The sequence below is a fragment of the Pinus tabuliformis genome, chromosome 4_1 (genome assembly GCF_031772625.1).
Source record: "Pinus tabuliformis cultivar Carrire ecotype Pingquan chromosome 4_1, CPIR1, whole genome shotgun sequence".
In the NCBI taxonomy this organism is placed as follows: Eukaryota; Viridiplantae; Streptophyta; class Pinopsida; order Pinales; family Pinaceae; genus Pinus; species Pinus tabuliformis.
In genome coordinates, this window is record NC_142303.1 from 477,965,191 (window position 1) to 477,984,376 (window position 19,186).

Consider the following 19,186-nt stretch of genomic DNA (forward strand, 5'->3'; position numbering starts at 1 on the left):
ATCATTTTTTGCGTCAAATTTTGAACCAAGATTTATATCTTATTTTATGACAGGTTTTGCTTCTAGTTTTGTGTCATTTTTTGCATCTATTTTTCATTCTCTTTTGCTTCCTATTTTGTGTCATTCTTTGCTTCCATTTTTGCACCATCATTTGCATCAAGTTTACACTGTATTTTGAATCCAATTTAACGTCTTTTTATGCATCCATTTTGTGTCAATTTTTGCATCTAGTCTTACACCATGTTTTGTATCTAGTCTTACACTAGTTTTTGCTTCTATTTTTGCACCAGCTTTGGTGCCTATCTTTGCACCATGTGTTGAATTTGATTTAACACCAAATTTTGCATCCATTTTTGTGCCCATTTTTGCATCTTTTTTTGGACCATTTTTTACATCCACATTTACGTTTGATTTGTCTCCATTTTTCCCATCTCATTTTGCACCATATTTTGCGTCATTTGTTTCATCCAATTTTGCATCATTTTTAACACCATCTCTTGCATCTAATGTTACATCATTTTGAGCATCCAAATTTGCATTTATATTTGCATCTTATGTTGAGTCATGTGTTGTGTCCACCTTTGCATCTTATTTTGTGTCTAATGGTACATTCAATTTAGAGCCATTTTTTACGTCTACTTTTGTATTAGTTTTTGCACCAAGTTTTGCATCCAATTTTAAGCTATTTTATGCCCCTTTTTGCACCATTTTTTTGTGTCTACTTGTGTCGAATGTTGCACCATTATTTACACCGACTTTTTCATCCAATTTTGCATTTTTTTGGTGTCTAGTTTTACATCGTTTTCACCATTCAAATTTGCATCTTTTTTTGTCTCATTTTGTGTCCACATTTGCATATAATTTTGTGTCTGAGTTCGAGCCTAAATTTGCATGTGATTAGGAATCATTTTTTACATCCAATATGGCATCCTTGGTTTCACCTTTTTTCAGCCCCATTTTGCATCTTGTTTTATGTCTTTTCTTACATCTTTTTTTTTCCTTTTTTGCACCCAAGTTTGCATCCCAAATTTACACCATTATTTGCATCATCATTTGGCATATTAATTTGTAACGTTTTTTGCTTCTTTTTAACGCTCAACTTTGCATCTTATTTTACATCTAGTTGTTGTCTTTTTTTGCATCTAATTTGGTGCCCATTTATGTGTCCTTGTTTTTGCCCAATTTGATATCCTTTTGTATGCCATGTTTTGTTCCCTTCTTTGTGTCAACTATTGCACAATTTTTCACTTCTAATTTAAAACACTTTGTATGTCAATTGTTTGCATTTTTGTATTAATTCCTAGTTTAACATCCAATTTTACTTTCAATTTTGCATCCATGGTTACATCCGCATTTGACTTCTTATATAGAGTATTTTTTCTTTACATATATGACCCCCTTTATAGATTCATAGTGAAATATATGATAGTTTCTAAATATCATTAAAGCAGATATCACAATTCAAAATCATTTGTAAAGAAATTTAAGAGAAATTGACAACATCCATCCAAAAAAATAACAATGTGTCATTAACAATTTTCAAAACATGTATAAAATAGCAACATAATACTAATAAAATCAGTATTATTTTTAATCAAAACAAGTAAAATTCAAATATGATTAACAAATCAAAATATTTCATGAATATCGTTATTCTACGATAAATTAACAACATACATAAATCAAACTCATCGTATGATTACAAAATCAAAATGTCTCATTGATATAGGGTAAATTCACAACACCCATCTAAACATAGCAATGTCATTCTACACAATAATTTCTTCATAAAAAACAATGCATGTGCATGCATAGCTACCACCACCAAGATCATCCTCATGATCATATTGACCATCCTCATTACTCTGATCCACATCATCACCAACACCGCAACTATCATCATCATCTCCTCCTTCACCACCATCATCCTCATCCTCATCCTCATCATCTCCTGATATATGTTGAACATAATTTGGATCATCGTCTTGGCAATCATTACCTATAGCATTCTGACAAAAAAAATCAATATTACATGTTAGTATTAATTACATAACGCAACGCATGTTTTTGTTATACAATGTTAACCATAAAATGAGGTAAGATATAATATCTAATAGTACTAAAAAATAAAATGAAAATATGGTTTAAAAGTATATTGGAAATCCAACTAAGATTACATACCATAGAGTCCATCCAAACAACAAATTCAACCCATCTCTTTTGCTGCAGCACCTCCTTTTCCAAATGATTTGGAGGTCTTCCATATTTTAGTTCCTATCAATCAGTAAATAGGGAGAAATTAGATAACAATGACTTTCTTCTAGTACAAAATTTATTAAAAAAATATCACATGTTTAATATACTTACAAAGGTTGTTATCAGTGCTTTTAAACCTTTCTAGCCACTACGATAAGTGACTTTTGTCTTGGTTAACCTCGCCTTGGATGCCTTGTCCTTAAACATAAACCAATTCAATTTATTTTCACACAAATACATGTCTAAGATACTTATAAGTATTAATACATTCTAAATAATGTTTAATGAAAAATTCAATACCTGAATGCTCTCATTTCCGGCTTTTCTTTGTGCATCCAACTTCTCATATGATTTTACAAGTTCTTTCCATACTTTAAAAGGTATGTCAATAGGTCTTTGTTTCAGTCTTTGATCTTGAGGCATTTTTTTAATTTTTCTTGTTTGGTTAAAAATGTTGGTTAAAAAAAACCGAACAAGTAATTCACATCAATGGCATGGGGACTCTATGGATATGTGTAAAAAAATGGCTATAAAGAAAACATCCAAAAAACATATGAGCTCTCCCTTTGATGGTCACTTGGGGCATATGGCTGGAAAGGAACAACTCCATTTTCGAAAATGAAGGACAATCCTTTCTCAAAGTCCTTCCTAATATTTGCTCCAAATGTCTTAAAATGAAAAACAAAATTCAAACGTCATCCTTAAACATCTCCCTTAAATATAACGTTGGACCATAAATTCTTCACTTTTATTGTTATCGGCTCTGGAATGATTTTTCTATATGCAATTATATAATGAAATATGTGTGCACTAATGAAAAAACATCGAGTTTCATTTTTCATAATCACAAACAATGAAAAAAGAATCACACGTAACTAGCATCATTTTGGAAATTTTATATTTATTAAAAATCTTTAACATGTTTTCCTCCCATATCTCATAAAAAGGTGTGAAATTTTTTATATACTCTCTAATAAGCACTACAACAAAACCAGCGATTTGGAGGTTTTACACTAAGTTTTTCAACATCGAGCTTACTAGGGCTTGCACCACCTGGGTTATTAGTAAGAATCTCATGAGGTTTGCATAGCCATGATTATTAGAATCAAAATAGTAGGATTTGCACTAAAAAACAGTTCATAGAGCTTTCCTGCTGGGGAGAAAATCACAAGTTCAACTTCTGCAGTGCAGAGCACCGAGAGCTCGTAAGCTTTCTTCAGCAATCCACCTACGTTTGGAAAATGTAGCCTGCCTGCTGGCGATGTTCTCAATCCTCTTCCTCTGCATCTTTCCCCTCACTATTCTCGTATGTCCTCTTTCATTTTTCCCTCCAAACAAACCCTCTCAAATTGAGAAAGCAGAACAACTCACTCGATGAGAATCCGAATCCAATTATCGCTTCTAACAATAACCCAATACGATACCAGAAGTGATTACACAAAACCTCATTGACTCTTCATTTGTTTGGAAAAGAGCCAAGCATATACTTCTGACGAGGGTTTCCGTCTCAAGTCTGGCTCGCAGGACGTCGCTTAGTCAATTGCGAGAAAAATTTTCCACCTGCCTGTCACATACGGTTTGTCACACTATATATTAAAATAAGGTTGATCATACTAACAATAAGGTTGTATAGTTTAAAAGGAGGGCTCTCCTGACTGCATTTGGTTGGTTTATAGAAAAGATTGCTGGAATGTGTAATGTGAATGCTCTGCTAACTGTTTTTTAAGCATTTGGAAGTATTAAAACCCCCTAGGATAATTAATGTAAGACCTGTTAATTAATGTGTAAAGATGGCTATTGTCCTTGGGCTACCTTAGCTGTTCGTGTTTAGTGATCTGTGGTATTATGACTCCTCAAGTCACTATTAAACCATGAGAACCATGCCCAGGCAGACTAGTGTGACATTGTGGATGAGAACCAAAACTAGACTCCTATAACCTCCTTTTTCATCCTTTAAATTGCAGAATTAACTGACTGTTCTAGTAATCGTTCTTGAGCACCTGAAGATGTGCACCCTAAATAATAAGAATAATACCCTGTAACATATGAATAGTCCATCCTGTGCATGTAGGATATGCACATGAGGTCCAATAAAATCACTAACCAGAATACCAGGTGTTATTAAAGCCTCTACAGGTTGATATATATGAATGTTACAGTGTGCAGGAGTATGATTCAATTCCATACGAAAATACAAAACATCTGATAGGATTTCCTTATACCTCATAGGCAAACAACCATTGTCCCTTCTATAGATGAGCAGAATAAGTGCTTGGTTCTCTACACTAAATAAAGACAAAGTATAGTAATTATTGCTGACAAAATAGGATTTAAATCGCGGTTCAATTGCTTGACATTCAGCTGGTCACAGAATTGTAGAGTGCATAATCATAAGTGATGTTGCGAGCCTCATTGCTCAAAGTCTAAGGGTCTTGCGAGCCATAATCACAGCCATGTATGGCATATCTTGTGATTATGGCATTTTATGAGGTCAATTCTTGTGAAGACATTTCAGTTTATAATAAATTTTGAACCTCAACAGAGTTTTGGCAAGACCTGGCTGAGCTAGGACATCAACAACACAACTGATATGAATGACATAATCTAGCCTCAAGAGGGAGCCTCTTTTGTTTCATCACTCTAACAATCTATGAAGTGGTGGAAAGCATAACAACTTCCCCTTGAATATGACACCTAAACTGAGTACAAATCCTAAATGATGCAGCCCTTGGTGCATGTCTCTCAAAGTATTGATATTTCAAATGTTGAAAGCTCTTGTGCCCATTTGATATGCATTCGATTGCAGTTCCCCTGAAGAAAGAATCTTATAAAGGTGAGGCCATGGCCAATATGTTAGCCATATCCATTGGAGTTGCCATTGCTTGACAACTTTAGTGTGATCAGTCCCACCATGATTCACATGGGCTTCTACTCAACACTGGCTGTTGCTATTGTAAGAGTCTTCAAGCTCGTTGAACCCATAGTATTGATAAGTGTATTCTTTGGGTCTCTGGTTTTCAAATTCTGCCTATGTTTCCTCTCAGTATCATTATTTCAAATGCTGAAAGCTCTAATTCCCATTGCTGTGTATTTGATTGTGGTTTCCCTAAAGAAAGAAGCTTATAAAGGTGAGCTCGAGGCCAATATGTTGGCCATATCCATTGGAGTTACTATTTCAGCTTATGGGGAGGCCAAGATGAATGCATGGGAGGTGATTCTCCAGTTAAGTGCAGTGGCATGTGAGACTACCCAATTGGTTCTCATACAAATTCCACGAACATCAAAAGGGATTAAGTTGAATCCCATCACATCTTTGTTGCTCCTTGTTGCCTTGTTTTTCTCAGCACCCCCTGGGCCTTAGTAGAATACCCATTTCTGATAATCAGGGTCTCTTCCTTTGATTTGGATTACATGACATTTCTGCTTGTGCCTTGGCTCTTAATCTTGCAGTATTTCTTCTGATAGGAAAGACTTCAGCCTTGACTATGAATGTTACTGGTCTTGTCAAGGACTGGCTGCTCATAACATAATCTTTGTCTGTAATAAATGAAAAGGTTACAGTCATAAACTTGAGTGGGTGTGGACTGGCTTTTCTGGCTGTCTGTTACTATAATCATTTGAAACTTCAAGCTCTCAAGTCCAATGACAACCAACCAAAGTACCTCAGCAGTGCAGCTGATGCCAATGATGAAGGAGAAGGTTTGATAATGACGAGTGGGAGATTCTCAATCAGAGATTCAGAACCAGTAGAGAAAAATCAAACTCAAGCTTCAGGATTAGGTATTTAGATCATTAATATTGTCTTGTGCTAGAGATTACTGTTCTTGGATTGGCTCCTCTATGCCCAGATCTATTTGCAGGGAACAGGCCAATCATTCATAGTGAAGAAGATAATGACAAGATTAGTGTATAATGATGGACAGGATGGTGCCATGGTGCCAACCTAAATCTCAAGTAAGGAGACATCTGTTCATCAATTTGTCAAGAAGCATGGCCTACAATTCAATTGCTCTAAGCCTATCACTTCTTCCACCTGTCAAATAAATTGTTTCCTGTTTGTTTAGTTTGACAAAAGCAACATTGAAGAAGAACGTATTTTCACTTGCACTAGGATTTGTAATTTTGTATATAATTGGACTTAAGAAAAGGATTGTTAAACATGTAAATCATAGATTGTGGAGGAGCTCTTTATGTCCAACCTTTATACCATGCAACCACAACCACTAGACATCTCATCTATCAAATCATAGACTAGGCAACCCATCAAAGGGAACAACAAAGTGAAGAAGAACCAACGACACATTTGATCAGCCACAAAAACAAATTTCCAAATATGAGAAGGTATCTATGATGCAGGAAACATGGCCCGCCCCTGCATACCAGCTGCGTTTTCATATCGAGTCACTGAAACACAACTAAAATGCTCTTGAAACACATTTCAATTCATATGAAATGTATTTTCACATGGGAAACACATTTCAATTCATATGAAACATATTTCACATGAGAAACGCATTTCAATTCATATGAAACATATTTCACATGGGAAATGCATTTCAACATCTGTACAACGTGTTTCTAAATGAAATTTGTTTGATTTTGCCTTGATTTAAATGTTGGGAACAACATTTTTTTGTTTTAATAACTAATTAGAGGATAATTATGAATTCATGAGACTTTTAGAAACTTCATACACTAGAAATATTTATTTAAGACTGGGTTTCACTCTCAATTTGCGTTAAAATGATGGCAATTAATGGTAATGTTAAAGTCTTAAAGTAAAACCTTTACTTAAATTTTTAACATTACCATTCATTGTCTTGAGATGTTTAAAAGCGGTTCCCATCTCCTCTAACTTCATATCGAGAAAGTAGAACTTCATATCCCATTCAAAATTCAACAGAGTTAACATTTTTCGAGATTTCAGGATTGGCAATTAATCAAAAGCACCAAGTGCTTTATGTACCTCAATGTTAGTGATATTGCTTATTTGACTCCTCTATCATTGCCTTAGCAAAACTGTACCCTTCCCTCAAACAAAAAATCAATGATTGGGCACACTAAGCTTTTCATACCATATTTTAAAGTTTGGATTACGTAGTTTCATCATGTTAAAATCGGCAACTAGGGCCAAACTCCACATGGGTCATCTTATTTATGACAACTGATATTTTTCTTGGATTCCTCTCTCCGAGAGGTGTAGGAGTGATCTAAAGATCATCCAATTCTGACATGTACAAATGAAGTTATGAATTTACTTTGATTATGGACAAATTGTCAAGGTCGGCCAACAAACTTATGTAGGCTCAGAAGCCCAACAGTCACGTCTATTCATCCTCAACGTTTGCTATAAATACATGATGCCTTAGCCTCATTTGGATACACTCATCTTCACACTTCTCTCTCTCTCTCTCCTCGTTCATTGGGTACGGATTTCTAGGCATCTCTCTCTCCACACGTCTGAAATTTCAGGAAAGCAAAATTTCAAGAGGCCGAAATTTCAAGAGACCGAATTTCTGGACAGTTTGACCAAGCGTTGACCAACATGAGTTGACCTCCTTTGACTACGTTTTGTGGGGGCTATCTCTATTTGGGCAAGCCGCATTTCTAGGCACAGAAATTGAGGCCAAACATTGACTTTGACCAACGTTGACTGCAGCTAGGGCTAACCACAGGTTGGTTGTTTGACCAAATTTGACTGCGCTGATTTTGGGTTCTTTTGAGGGTTGATTCATCTTGTTGTTTGGAGGCCGAAGTTGACTGAAGTTGACCAATTTATGAGGGTCAAATCTGCCCTGTTGACCAGCAATGACTTTTCTGGTTAGGTCTCTTTTGCCGCTGTCATTAATTATCAGATCTGTAAATTGTAATATCTCTCTCTCTCTCTGCTGAATTATTGAAGAATATAAGAAGAATTGATCAAGAGTTTCCCCACATTGGGGTTAAGTGATGGTGGAATATTGCTTGTCATTTATGTTTGTCATGTAAATGTTCTTGCTCATTTATTCATAATGATTTCTTTCCACATTTCAATATATATATATATATATATATATATATATATATATATATATAAGTGTGGAAAATAGTAGTGAGTAAGGTCTTCTTTGAATTGTGACTTAGTCAAAGAGACCACAAGCAATCCTATCTTTGACGTGCACGAGTTCCTAAAAGTTAGGTCAAGTTCCTAAAAATTAGGATGAGTTCATAAAACAGTTTAACTCGTGCGTATAGTTGGAGGCTCAATTGTTTGTCTCCTAGTGCGAATTATATTTGGAAAAGGACAAGCAAGTGAGCTTCAGTATCTAAATTGAGGCAGGATGAGTTACATGACTCAGTTAGACTCGGTTAACTAGTCAATCACAAGACCGAGATTCAAAAATAAACTTGCTAGATATACCTTATGTGAATTGCTTGTAAGAAGGACGAAGGCACAGAATTGAATCATTGTTTTGTGAGCACAAGGTTGTGAGACAAGACAATAGAGAGCACGAGTTTTGTGTGTGAGCTAGGAGAGCTAGGAAGAGTGTGAAGGAGAGGCCTATACACAGAGTTTTGGCACAGAAAATCCTTGTTGGTGTACGCAGGAATTAGGAGTAATTCCTAGAAGATAGGGCCACTATTGCGCTAGGAAATAAGAGGCTTCCGACGAAAGGAAATAGGGGCAAGCCAGCGCAAAGATTTAGGAGCTAAGGATAGGGTTGTTGCAAGCAGGTTTCAGTTAAGTGTCAATAGAAAGAACAGTGTTGTTCTCTAGTGAAACAATTTGCCTTGTATTAATTCTATTTGCTCAACTTTCTCAATAAAATTCTATAGCTAGCAGAGGGTTTTCCTAGTACGGTTCCCTACAAAAATCCTGTCTTGGTGTTACAAATTAGTTTCAAAATTGTTTACTACAGCAGTTGCAAGATTTTTAAGGAAATTCTACATGGTATCGGAGCAAGGAACAGAATAAATACCAACACAAGTTGATTGGCACATCCTAGTGCAACATCATAAGGAGAATCTCCCTGAAATAGTCATAGCCCAAAGGAGCCTAGCAAAGTGGAGAAGAGGATTGGTTTTGGTTCGTTTTTCTTGTAACTAATTAGGCCAAGTTAGGCAGGAGCAAGTAGCTTGCAAGAGGAGCATTTTGGGTAGTCTTTTTGTGCATTATTTGTGGTGCAAACAACTTGCAAAACAGACCAAGTTTTTTATGTGTTGTTACAGGAGAGATTAAGCCCTAGTTTAGGGCTGGTCTATGTTCTTAAGGAGCTGGAACAACAATATATAAGAGGACAAGAGCTAACGCATAGAAGAGGAACCTGTGGAGAAATGTTTGCAAAGTTTTGAGGCAACAAACTATGGGTTGACGTAGGTGCAAGATGCCCTAATCAGAGGGTCGAAAACTTCAGGTAATTGCACAGGGGTGTGACCTAGAGAAGCAGAAGAAGTCTCTATTGGTTAAGGTATGTTGAATGTTATTCTCAAGTTGATGTTCTACTAAGTGGATGAGGTCCCATTGGACAATTGTGTGGGCAGCTTAAGTGTACAGGTTGGAGGGTTGTTAGAAGTTGCCCTATTGTGCCCTAAGTACAGCCTCTTGTGAAGGACTACTAAGCTATTAGTGGGCAGGTGTTGGAGAGCTCTCTGGGAAAGCAGGACGGCGTACCAAGGTTTGAGAGCAGATAACTGTTTAGAGGGAGCATCAAACTTCGTTTCATGGAAAGGGAGGATCATGATAGTTTTGAAGGATAATGGGGTGGGAGAATTTGTGAAGCAGGCTATACCACCACTACAAGATCCCCAACAGTTGACCCGGCATACTAAGAATGATATCAAGGCAAGGACGATTATTCTAGAAGGGGTCAGAGATCATATATTTCCTCATATCCATGAGAAGAAGACAGCTTATGAGATGTTCAAAACTATTTTAGATCTATATCAGAGTACCAGCGATACCAAGAAGCTTGCTCTTAAGGAGAAGCTAAGGAGTATCTAGGTGAACAAGGATGAGTCCATTGTCACGTATTTGTCAAAATTCACTCATGAGTATACCAGAGCATGACCTTGTGAGTTTTGCTCTTCTACGACTTCACAAGTCTTGGTATGGGTTCCAGGATGTTGTCAATGACAGAGATAATTTTCCTAGTTGGGAAATGCTATTGACTGACTACGTTCAGGAAGATATCCGAAGAAGGACCAAAAATGGTAGATCGATGAAGACAGAGGACAAGGAGAACTTTTCCATAACAAGCAAGAGTAGCAAGACCAAGGGCACGGAGGGCCAAGGAGTGGTCGAGTCTAGTCAAAAGGGCAAGTAAAAGGATCTAAGAAAGGTCAAGTGCTTCCATTGCCATGAGTTTGGACACTATGCCACTAAGTGTCCTAAGCGAAAGAACGAGTCCAGTGAGGATCATGTAGCTACATCAGCAAAGCTAGATGCATTTTTTGCCCAGTTCGAGAAATATTTATCATTGATTGCTTGCATGCCAAGCTCAGCAGACAGCAGTGTATGGTATATTGATTCGGTAGCATCCTTCCACATGACATCCTTCCACATGACCAAAAAAAAAGAAAAATTTTAGACACCTGAAGGAGAAGGACGTGTAGTTTCAAATCGAGAGGAATTGGTACTCTCAGTTTTCAGAGGGAGTCAAGTAATCCCCTCCATCTCAGAGATGTCTTTTATGTTCCAAGATTAAAGCAGAATCTTGTTTGGATAACTACCCTTGAGGACAAGGATTATGATGTCATTTTCAGCAAAGGTAAGGCTTACCTCCAGCACTTAGCTTTTGGATGTAAGAAGCAGATAGGTGTGAGGATGAAAAATCACTACAAGTTCTAGGTAGAGACAAGTGCAACCTTGAGCAGCAAGGCAAGGAGAGCTCAGAGTAGAGAATTGATGGTTGAGGAGAGCAAAACCCAAAGGGAGTCCTTAGAGCAAGAGCAGATTAGAGTACCTAAGAAAAGCTACTCAAGAGTCAAGATGGAGCCTCAGCCAATATGTCTGTTTAAGTCTAAGGAGCCCTTAGAGCAAGAGCAGATTAGAGTACCTGAGAAGAAGCTACTCAAGATGGAGCCTCAGCCAATATCTCAGTTTAAGTCTAAGGAGTCCTTAGAGCAAGAGCAGATTAGAGTACCTGAGAAGAAGCTACTCAAGATGAAGCCTCAGCCAGTATCTCAATTTGAGTATAAGCTAGTTGGCAGTTGGGCCAACCAACAAGATGATGAGGAGCATAGCCGAAGGCGAGTCGAGGCAGCGACTCAAGCAATGACTCCCAGCATAGGGAGAGTTTGAGCCAAGTGGGCAAAGGATTTGTTTAAGGGAGATCAAGGGAGAGTTGGATCTTCCAATATCACCTTCAACCAAAGGAAGCAGCCACAAAGGTACACAGGGTGCATGGCCCTTATGACTGAAGTGATAGACTCGCAGAGCATGGTGGGAAAGAAAAGGTCTTATCAGGTTCCGCAAAAGAAGGCAAAGTCTTCTAGTTCAGCGGAAGAAGCTGCAACAACGGAGAACGTGGTAGTATTGGAGATAGATCCAAGTGGACGAGGTTCTTCCAAAAGCACCTTTCTCGCTAAGAGGGAATGTTGAAAATAGAAGCGAGTAAGGTCTTCTTTGACTTGTTCCTTAGTCAAAGAGACCACAAGCACTCATGTCTTTAGCATGCATGAGTTCCTAAAAGTTAGGATGAGTTCCTAAAAATTAGGTCGAGTTCATGAAGCAGTTTAACTCATGTGTATAGTTGGAGGCTCAGTTGTTTGTCTCCTAGTGCGAGTTATCTTTGGCAAAGGACAAGCAAGTGAGCTTCAGTTTCTAAATTGAGGCAAGACGAATTACATGAGTCAGTTAGACTCAGTTAACTAGTCAATCACAAGACCGAGTTCAAAAAATAAACTTGCCAAATTTAGTTGATGTGAATTGCTTATAAGGAGGACAAAGGCACAAAAATGGATCACTATTTTGTGAGCACAACATTGTGTTGAGAATATAGTACCAAGGAAGTGTTTCCTAGGAATTTATCCTTTTGGCCTAGGAATACACATTAATATCCTTTTCTCTAAGTGACATTATGTGTTTATTAATGTCAAGGAGCTAAAGAAGCTTTTATGAGGTGTGTACCTTGTAATTCTAATTTATTAAAGTCACATGGGTTATTAAAGTGACTTTGTGTAAAGTAATAAGTCCACTTTATGTTAATAAGGTAACCTTTATATTTTAAAACTCACTTTATGAGTGACAAAGTGACCATGGTACTAAAACATTAAAAGGTTAAGTGAGGGGTCATCATGAGAAAGGGGTCTAATGGGAGCTTGATCTCAACTATAGATCTCATTAGCTGAGATTTAATCTCAGCCCTTGATCTTTAGCCTTTAGGGTTAGGTTTCCCTCTCAAAAGAAAAACAGAAGTTAAAGGAAATGAATGATTCTTCATTATTCTTCTCAAAGGAAAGAGGAGGGTGTAGGGAAGCTTGAGAGGAGATCGAGACAGCTAAAGGAGGAGGCTGTGTTCCAAGGTGAACTCAAATCAGAGCAGAACGCAACCATGTTGTGGAGCTTGCATTTGGAGGCAGCAAGGAAGAGCTCCTTCATTCAATCCTCTTGAGAACTATTGAGGAGAGGAAAGGAGATAGGAGGAAGAGAATTTTTGTGAAGAAATTCTACAGCAAGAACTAGGAACAAGACCACAGTTAATCAAATCCCTAGAAGGCCGAGTTAAAGCTAAAAAGGGAGCACGAAATTTTGGAAGACTGTCACAGCCAGTGGTTGCACACAGGTCAAAGGCTTATTAGGAGTCAAGTTTGGTTACTCCTCACCGTAGGCAAGTGTTTTAGCAGCATATTTCTCTGCCAGCGTATTTATGTGGGACACAGTGAGATTCTTGGGCCAAGACCAGCAAAAATCTCAAGCCTGGTTTGAGTGGTATATCAATGATATTTAGAGAGCTGTTTTCGAGTGTATTTGCTCAAATTCTAGGGAGGTTAAACGCTGATAAAAAAACCTGTGCATATTTGCTGTGATGAACCCGAGTTTCAAGGAACCTGTGACTGTCAGTGTGGCTTGAATTCCTAAGAAGAAGGAGCATTTCAGAGGACTGTAATTTCAACATGAACATTTGTTGAAGACAGTTCAGAACTCAGTTTGAGAATGGGATTTCAGTGATGCTTCGTCAAAGAAACAAAATAAAATCCTCCTAGAAGAACTGGTTTTCCCCGCTGCGGGGTTTTTCTAGGATCATGTTGACCAAAAACAGTGTAAAATTCATGTGTGTGCTTGCCTTATTTTTTCTCTTATCAGCTGAAAGTGAAATGTAGAGTACCTCTATGTTGTTTCAAGTTAAATGCAGAAAATGATAAAATGATGTGTATATCAGTCATATGCTATTGATGGGTTTTGGGCATTAAACCTTGCAAGAATTTGAAACTGGGTGGGCTACAGCATGAGCAGACATTAATATTTTATAGGTTGTGAGACCAAACAATAGAGTGCGAGTTTTGTGTGTGAGCTGGCAGAGCTAGGAAGAGCGTGAAGGAGAGGCCTCTGCACAGAGTTTTGGCAGAGAAAATCCATGCTAGTGTGCGCTAGAAATCAGGAGTAATTCCTAGAAGATAGGGCCACTATTGCACTAGAAAATAGAGGCTTCCAGCACAAGGAAACAGGGGCAGGCCAGCACAAGGATTTAGGAGCTAAGGACAGGGTTGTTGCAAGCAGTTTTCAGCTAAGTGTCAGCAGAAAGAACAACCTTGTTCTGTAGTGAAACAATTTTCCTTGTAATTAATTTTATTTGCTCAACTTTGTCAATAAAAATCTACAGCTAGCAGAGGGTTTTCCATGTAGGGTTCCATAGAAAAATCCTGTGTTATTGTATTGTATGAATGTGTTTTTAACTCTTTTTTATTCCGCTGCAAAAGAGTAGAGAAACTCTGTGTCTTGGTGTCACAAATTAGTTTCAGAATTGTTCACTACAGCAGTTGCAGAATTTTCAAAGAAATTCTACAAAAAGGTGCTAATGGTTCCCTATAACGCTAAATCTGGGCACATTGCTCCATCATGATAAGAGGAAGCTGGTTCAAAAGAAAAAAGTCTGGAAGTAAGGTTGCCCTCAGGTGCAAAATCATATTATAGCAAAGCAAGAGGTTACAAAATAAGAAAACTCAACCAAGTGAGACTATCAGATAAAGCATGAAAGGAAACTGTTTGAGGAAACTGATCGGCCCGATGTTCTTGCGCAATGTTAATTTTCTCTGTTTTGTTTTGCTTCCACCAAGTAAATACATGTAAGTGAGCGTTTATGATATCACAATATAGCCAACATTGTTTCTCATATTCTACTCAGAAGCACCTTACAATCCTAGTTTCAGGATATGTGCATTAATTTAAAAATAAAATCAAAAAAATCCTTTGCAAACGACAAAAGCATTACCTCTTTGAAGAAGTGTCTAAAGAACAAATTAAACATAACTGCAATTCATCAAACGCAACTTTGTCTTGAAAAATGTGTCTTCGGGTACAGATTATCTTGTCTAGAATTACCATTAATTGTTGTCGACCAGAGAAATATCTGCCTCCGATCCATTCATCTGCACCTCAAGATAGCTATTTTGATTGCAATGCTGTTGTTTATAGCTTTGGAGGAAACTTTGGAATTTTGTGAAGTAAAGACAAATATGATAATGTGCATTGTTTTATTTGGTCAAATGAACCTATCTCCGTTAGATACGAAACATTATACATTTTGAATGTTATATTGGAAAAGTCTAACATGTTATTTCTATTCTATGCTTGCTGATATAAGAGCAATAAGCCCTCATAATCCTGACTCAAAAGAACAGAGAAAACAGAAATTTGTGAAAAGACTGAAATACCATGCCACAAATGCACCACTGTGATTGCCAAGAAATGCATCCAGATCTCTCTTTGCCTGATCCTGTTGCTTTCCATGACAGACAAGTACAACAACATACTCCTGCAAGTGGAAATTCAATCCCATTTATCATTTCATCAAGCTTCATCCCCACTATTCCGATGGAAAGACAAAAAGCATGACTGGATGAAGGAAAGTGTATTTAATTTAAAATAGAAAGGGAGCTTATATTGCTTGTGTATATGATCAACGCTCGCTGAAAGAATGACAAACCCTCAATTCTAAACCCTAAGATAAACCTAAAGCTCCCGTGGTTTGAATTCAGAACTTGTTGTTTCCGGAATTCCCTGTTTTTCCGATTACAGAACATTGCGAAGGAGTTCAACAGTATTGAGAGCAGAAAAGACAAAGCAAACTTGATGATTCAGTATGTGTTCATATCTCAGGAAGTTCCATAAAGGTACTATCAATATTCGGGTAAATTTTCTCTGGTGTTCAGAATTTCATGCAATATCTTGTGAAGAATCCAAAATATAACGAATTCGCCATCAAAGCGCATCAAATCCCACCAAAAATACACAGAAAAGCAAAACCCTAATTACCCGATAAAACAAACCATAGCCCGCTAAATGCATCTACCATAGAGTTTCTTCAGCACCCCATTGAAATGACAAATCTGATCATCATCAATAGGCGAACAAAACATCGAGAACCCGATAAAAACAGATCTTACTAAAAAGGAGAAAAATTAGAAGTAAATAACTGCCCAAATGCATCTTCCTTATAGTCAAGGTCCCATTTATGTGCACAGGAAAAGGGCCACCGAAGAGGCCATGAAAACAACTTTCAACTGAGAAAACAAAATCATGAAATAGCCATGGATTAAGAAATTTACATGTCAAGAAGGACATCCTCCTCTTCTTCGCCCGTGGTGACAGTAACCTCCTCAAGCTTAACAATGGGTGCAACCTAAGCTCCAGTGTCCTCTTCCTTTCCGGCATCATCCTCGTTCTCTCTCGAATCGTCATCTACTGCCCGTGTAAGAACAGGATCCTCCTGAGTTCCAGCCATCCCAATACCAGATAGTGCACAGAGGGAGGGCTCGAATGAAATCGATGGATCCAAAATATGCCAGAAACTCGCCCAATATCAGACACGAATGCGAAACCCCGAGGATTTTGGACAAAGGATTTAACTGTGCAAAAATGCTTTGAAGGCAAAGGGCAAAGAGGTCGACGGAGAGAAAACACTCTATATAAGGGTTTTTGAGGTCGATGGAGAGAAAACACTCTATATAAGGGTTTTGAAGAGGGAAGGCCGGTAGCTGTTAAAGATTGAGAGTAAAAGTAGCATCGTTAAAGATAATATAATAAATTATTACAGGGATGGTTGGGGGGTTTCAAAGGGAGAGAAGGCCATGGAATAACCCCTAAATCATCTCCAACATGAGAGGCCTACTTCATTCATGTTGTCATGTTGGGACCAGAGGTTGTTGTGCGTTTTTTGTTTTCGCAATTTTGAACTCTTTCCTTGGTGATATATTATTGTGTTTATTGTAATAATAATGGGATGGGGTTGAGGGATTTGTAAATGAGATAAATATGGAAAAGTAATTAGAAATATTGGTTTTAAATTATTATAATAAGTATTGTTGTGGTTGATCCATGATAAGTTGTAGGGTAGTTGGTTTGTATGGGGTTTAGTTGTTACGAGGTCTTAAGTTCAAATTTCATGGGGAGGGGTTGAGAATGGAAGTCATTTTGGGGGCATCAAAACTATTCTAAGGGGCATCTTCCACTGAGCTTTACACAATCCTCGATGTTGAGGATGAAAATAATATGAATATGCCAAGCTCACTCTACAGCCTAGTATGGTTACAGCCATGTTTGTCCATCATTCCAAGGGGCATCTTCCACTGAGCTTTACACAATCCTCAATGTTGAGGATGAAAATAATATGAATATGCCAAGCTCACTCTACAGCCTAGTATGGTTACAACGATGTTTGTCCATCATCAAAGTTGAAATTTTGCTAGTGTCGGCCAAAATAAATTTAAAAAAAAAAAAAAAAAAAAAAAAAATACAAAACATTTAAATAATGTTTGCTCATAAAAAATAATTGCCAATGAAGAAATTGGATCCCTCTCCGCTCATATTATATCTATATTTAAGATGGGTCTATGCTAGTGGATAACACAAAAATCACAAAGTGAAGAAGAGTTTAATTTCAAGTCAAAGCAAAACTTTGGGACTAGCGCAATTCATCTAACTTCTATTGAAATGCGGTATTTATACGTGTAATTTGATCTATATATATATATATATATATATATATATATATATATATATATATATATATATATATATATATATATATATATATATATATATATATATATATATATATAGTGTAATTGCTATTATGTTGTTAAATGGTTGTTTAATTAATGTTGGTTATTCGATGGCAAGATGGTTTTGTAACTCTTAATGATGTAATTGTTCATCTTCTTGGTTGTAGTGTGCCATGTTGTTGACATACAAATATTGTAATGGAGCCAAAAAATAATGACAGTAAAGCATAGTAGGAAGTTATAAGTTTATCCTCCTGGAAAAGCAAAATTGTGGAGTTAAAGAACCACTTCTAGGAAATCAATTTCCATCACATCCATAGGGAGCTAAATACAACTGTAGATTCTCTCTAAAAAAGAATTATTTGTCTGGAGACAGGTTACATATATTATGATGAATTAGTTGGCAACCCAGTTCAAAGTTCTCATTCGATGCCCATATACTAATATGGATCAGCTTTAAGTCAAATTTTCAATTAGTTATCAACTAGCTTACTATAAATTTCAAGTGAGTCTACATTCAGCTTTCAATTAGCCTCAAATACAATGTCTTTCTTTTTCTCTTGACAGGGGCCTCTTCATGGTTGTATAATACACTTTCGGGAATTTTTTGTTACAGGCTAATGTCATTTCTAGTCACTGTCTTTGTTTTTCTCATAGTAGGGCCCTCTTCGTGGTTGTATAATACACTTTCTACAATTTTTGGTTGCATGCTATTGTCATTTCTAGTCAGTCTTATAATTTGCAGAAGAAAAAAAATTGTAAAACCCTGGTTTTACGACAACTTCTTTTTCTCTTCTTCTGGGTCGTGATGCCTTGTCTTCTGGCAACCCATTGTAATGACAGAAGTTACAATCTTTTTGTCAATGTTTGTGCTTTTTTTCTTCCTCGTGAATAACAAAAGGGTCCTTTTTTTCTATAGTAATAAGAAGAAGAAGAATAAGAAGAAAGATATTGTAATGGTTATGTCATGGTTGGCATTCCTAAATATAAGCAGATATAGGATAAGCATGCATGCATATTAGAACTTGGTGCACATGGATGGAATTCAATGTGCCAAATGATGTAGATGTTTCACAAGCATGGGGTGTGACATTTCAACCCTAGTTATCAATAGTGATGAGAGGCCACCAAGGACAATACCCCTTGGACCCTATGATAAGTGTTGCACATTTTGGTGTTAGGAGTGGAAGGTTAAGCTTGGTTCGAGGAGGTTGGTTATGGGATGTTTTTTGGTGCACATGAGGTCGTGCATCAAATACCATGGCTACACTTGAATTAGTGGGTCTTTACAAAAATAAAGTGGGAGAGTTAAGTTTTGTGAACAAAAGTAGCCTATGGGTGATATTTGCATTGATCACTTGTGTTAGGAACCTTTTTAGGCAAGTTAACTAATACTTGGAAGGTGTGAACCATGTAATTGAAATAATTCAATAGTGTCCTCCTTCCTTCAAATGAAGCAACAAAGCCAAGAACGTGACTATCAAATAAATATTAGCCCCCTATTGAGCCCTTGTAGCACATTTACAAATTGCTCAGACATTGATGTCATGGTGTGTCACACTAAGTATATCTAAGATTACATGTGATGGTATATGCCTCATTTTAGTACTAACAACTTCATTAGTTTTGTTCTTATATATTACATACTTTTTTTATTTGTGGTTGTTATGTATGTGATGTTTATAATAATTACAAAACTAACTATGTGAAAGCATCCCTAACATAAATT

At 37.0% G+C, this 19,186-nt stretch overlaps 1 protein-coding gene across 4 annotated transcripts; it reads right to left on the minus strand.

Annotated features, from left to right (window-relative positions):
* Positions 1–1,767: 1,767 nt before the first annotated feature.
* Positions 1,768–16,509, minus strand: LOC149176560 (uncharacterized). Of its 4 annotated transcripts, XM_089419940.1 has the most exons (5): positions 16,003–16,424; positions 15,109–15,209; positions 2,368–2,454; positions 2,182–2,274; positions 1,768–2,009 (listed from the first exon to the last, which is right to left on the minus strand). In XM_089419940.1, the coding sequence occupies exons 4-5, from the start codon at positions 2,191–2,193 to the stop codon at positions 1,770–1,772; spliced, it is 252 nt and encodes an 83-aa protein (XP_089276066.1). In that variant the 5' UTR covers positions 2,194–2,274; positions 2,368–2,454; positions 15,109–15,209; positions 16,003–16,424; the 3' UTR covers positions 1,768–1,769. The 4 variants fall into 4 exon arrangements, 3 of the variants coding, with proteins under 3 accessions (XP_089276066.1, XP_089276065.1, XP_089276067.1); XR_016258070.1 differs by lacking the exon at positions 15,109–15,209 and having other exon boundaries at positions 16,003–16,509; XM_089419939.1 differs by lacking the exon at positions 2,368–2,454 and having other exon boundaries at positions 16,003–16,499.
* Between the last annotated feature and the right edge of the window lie 2,677 nt (positions 16,510–19,186).

What these genes read in the sequence shown, in the direction of transcription:
- LOC149176560 (XM_089419939.1), bottom strand. An exon ending in TTGTTTGGATGGACTCTATG is followed by an intron (nt 2,010 to 2,181) that starts GTATGTAATCTT and finishes TTTTTTTGTCAG; the next exon opens with AATGCTATAGGTAATGATTG.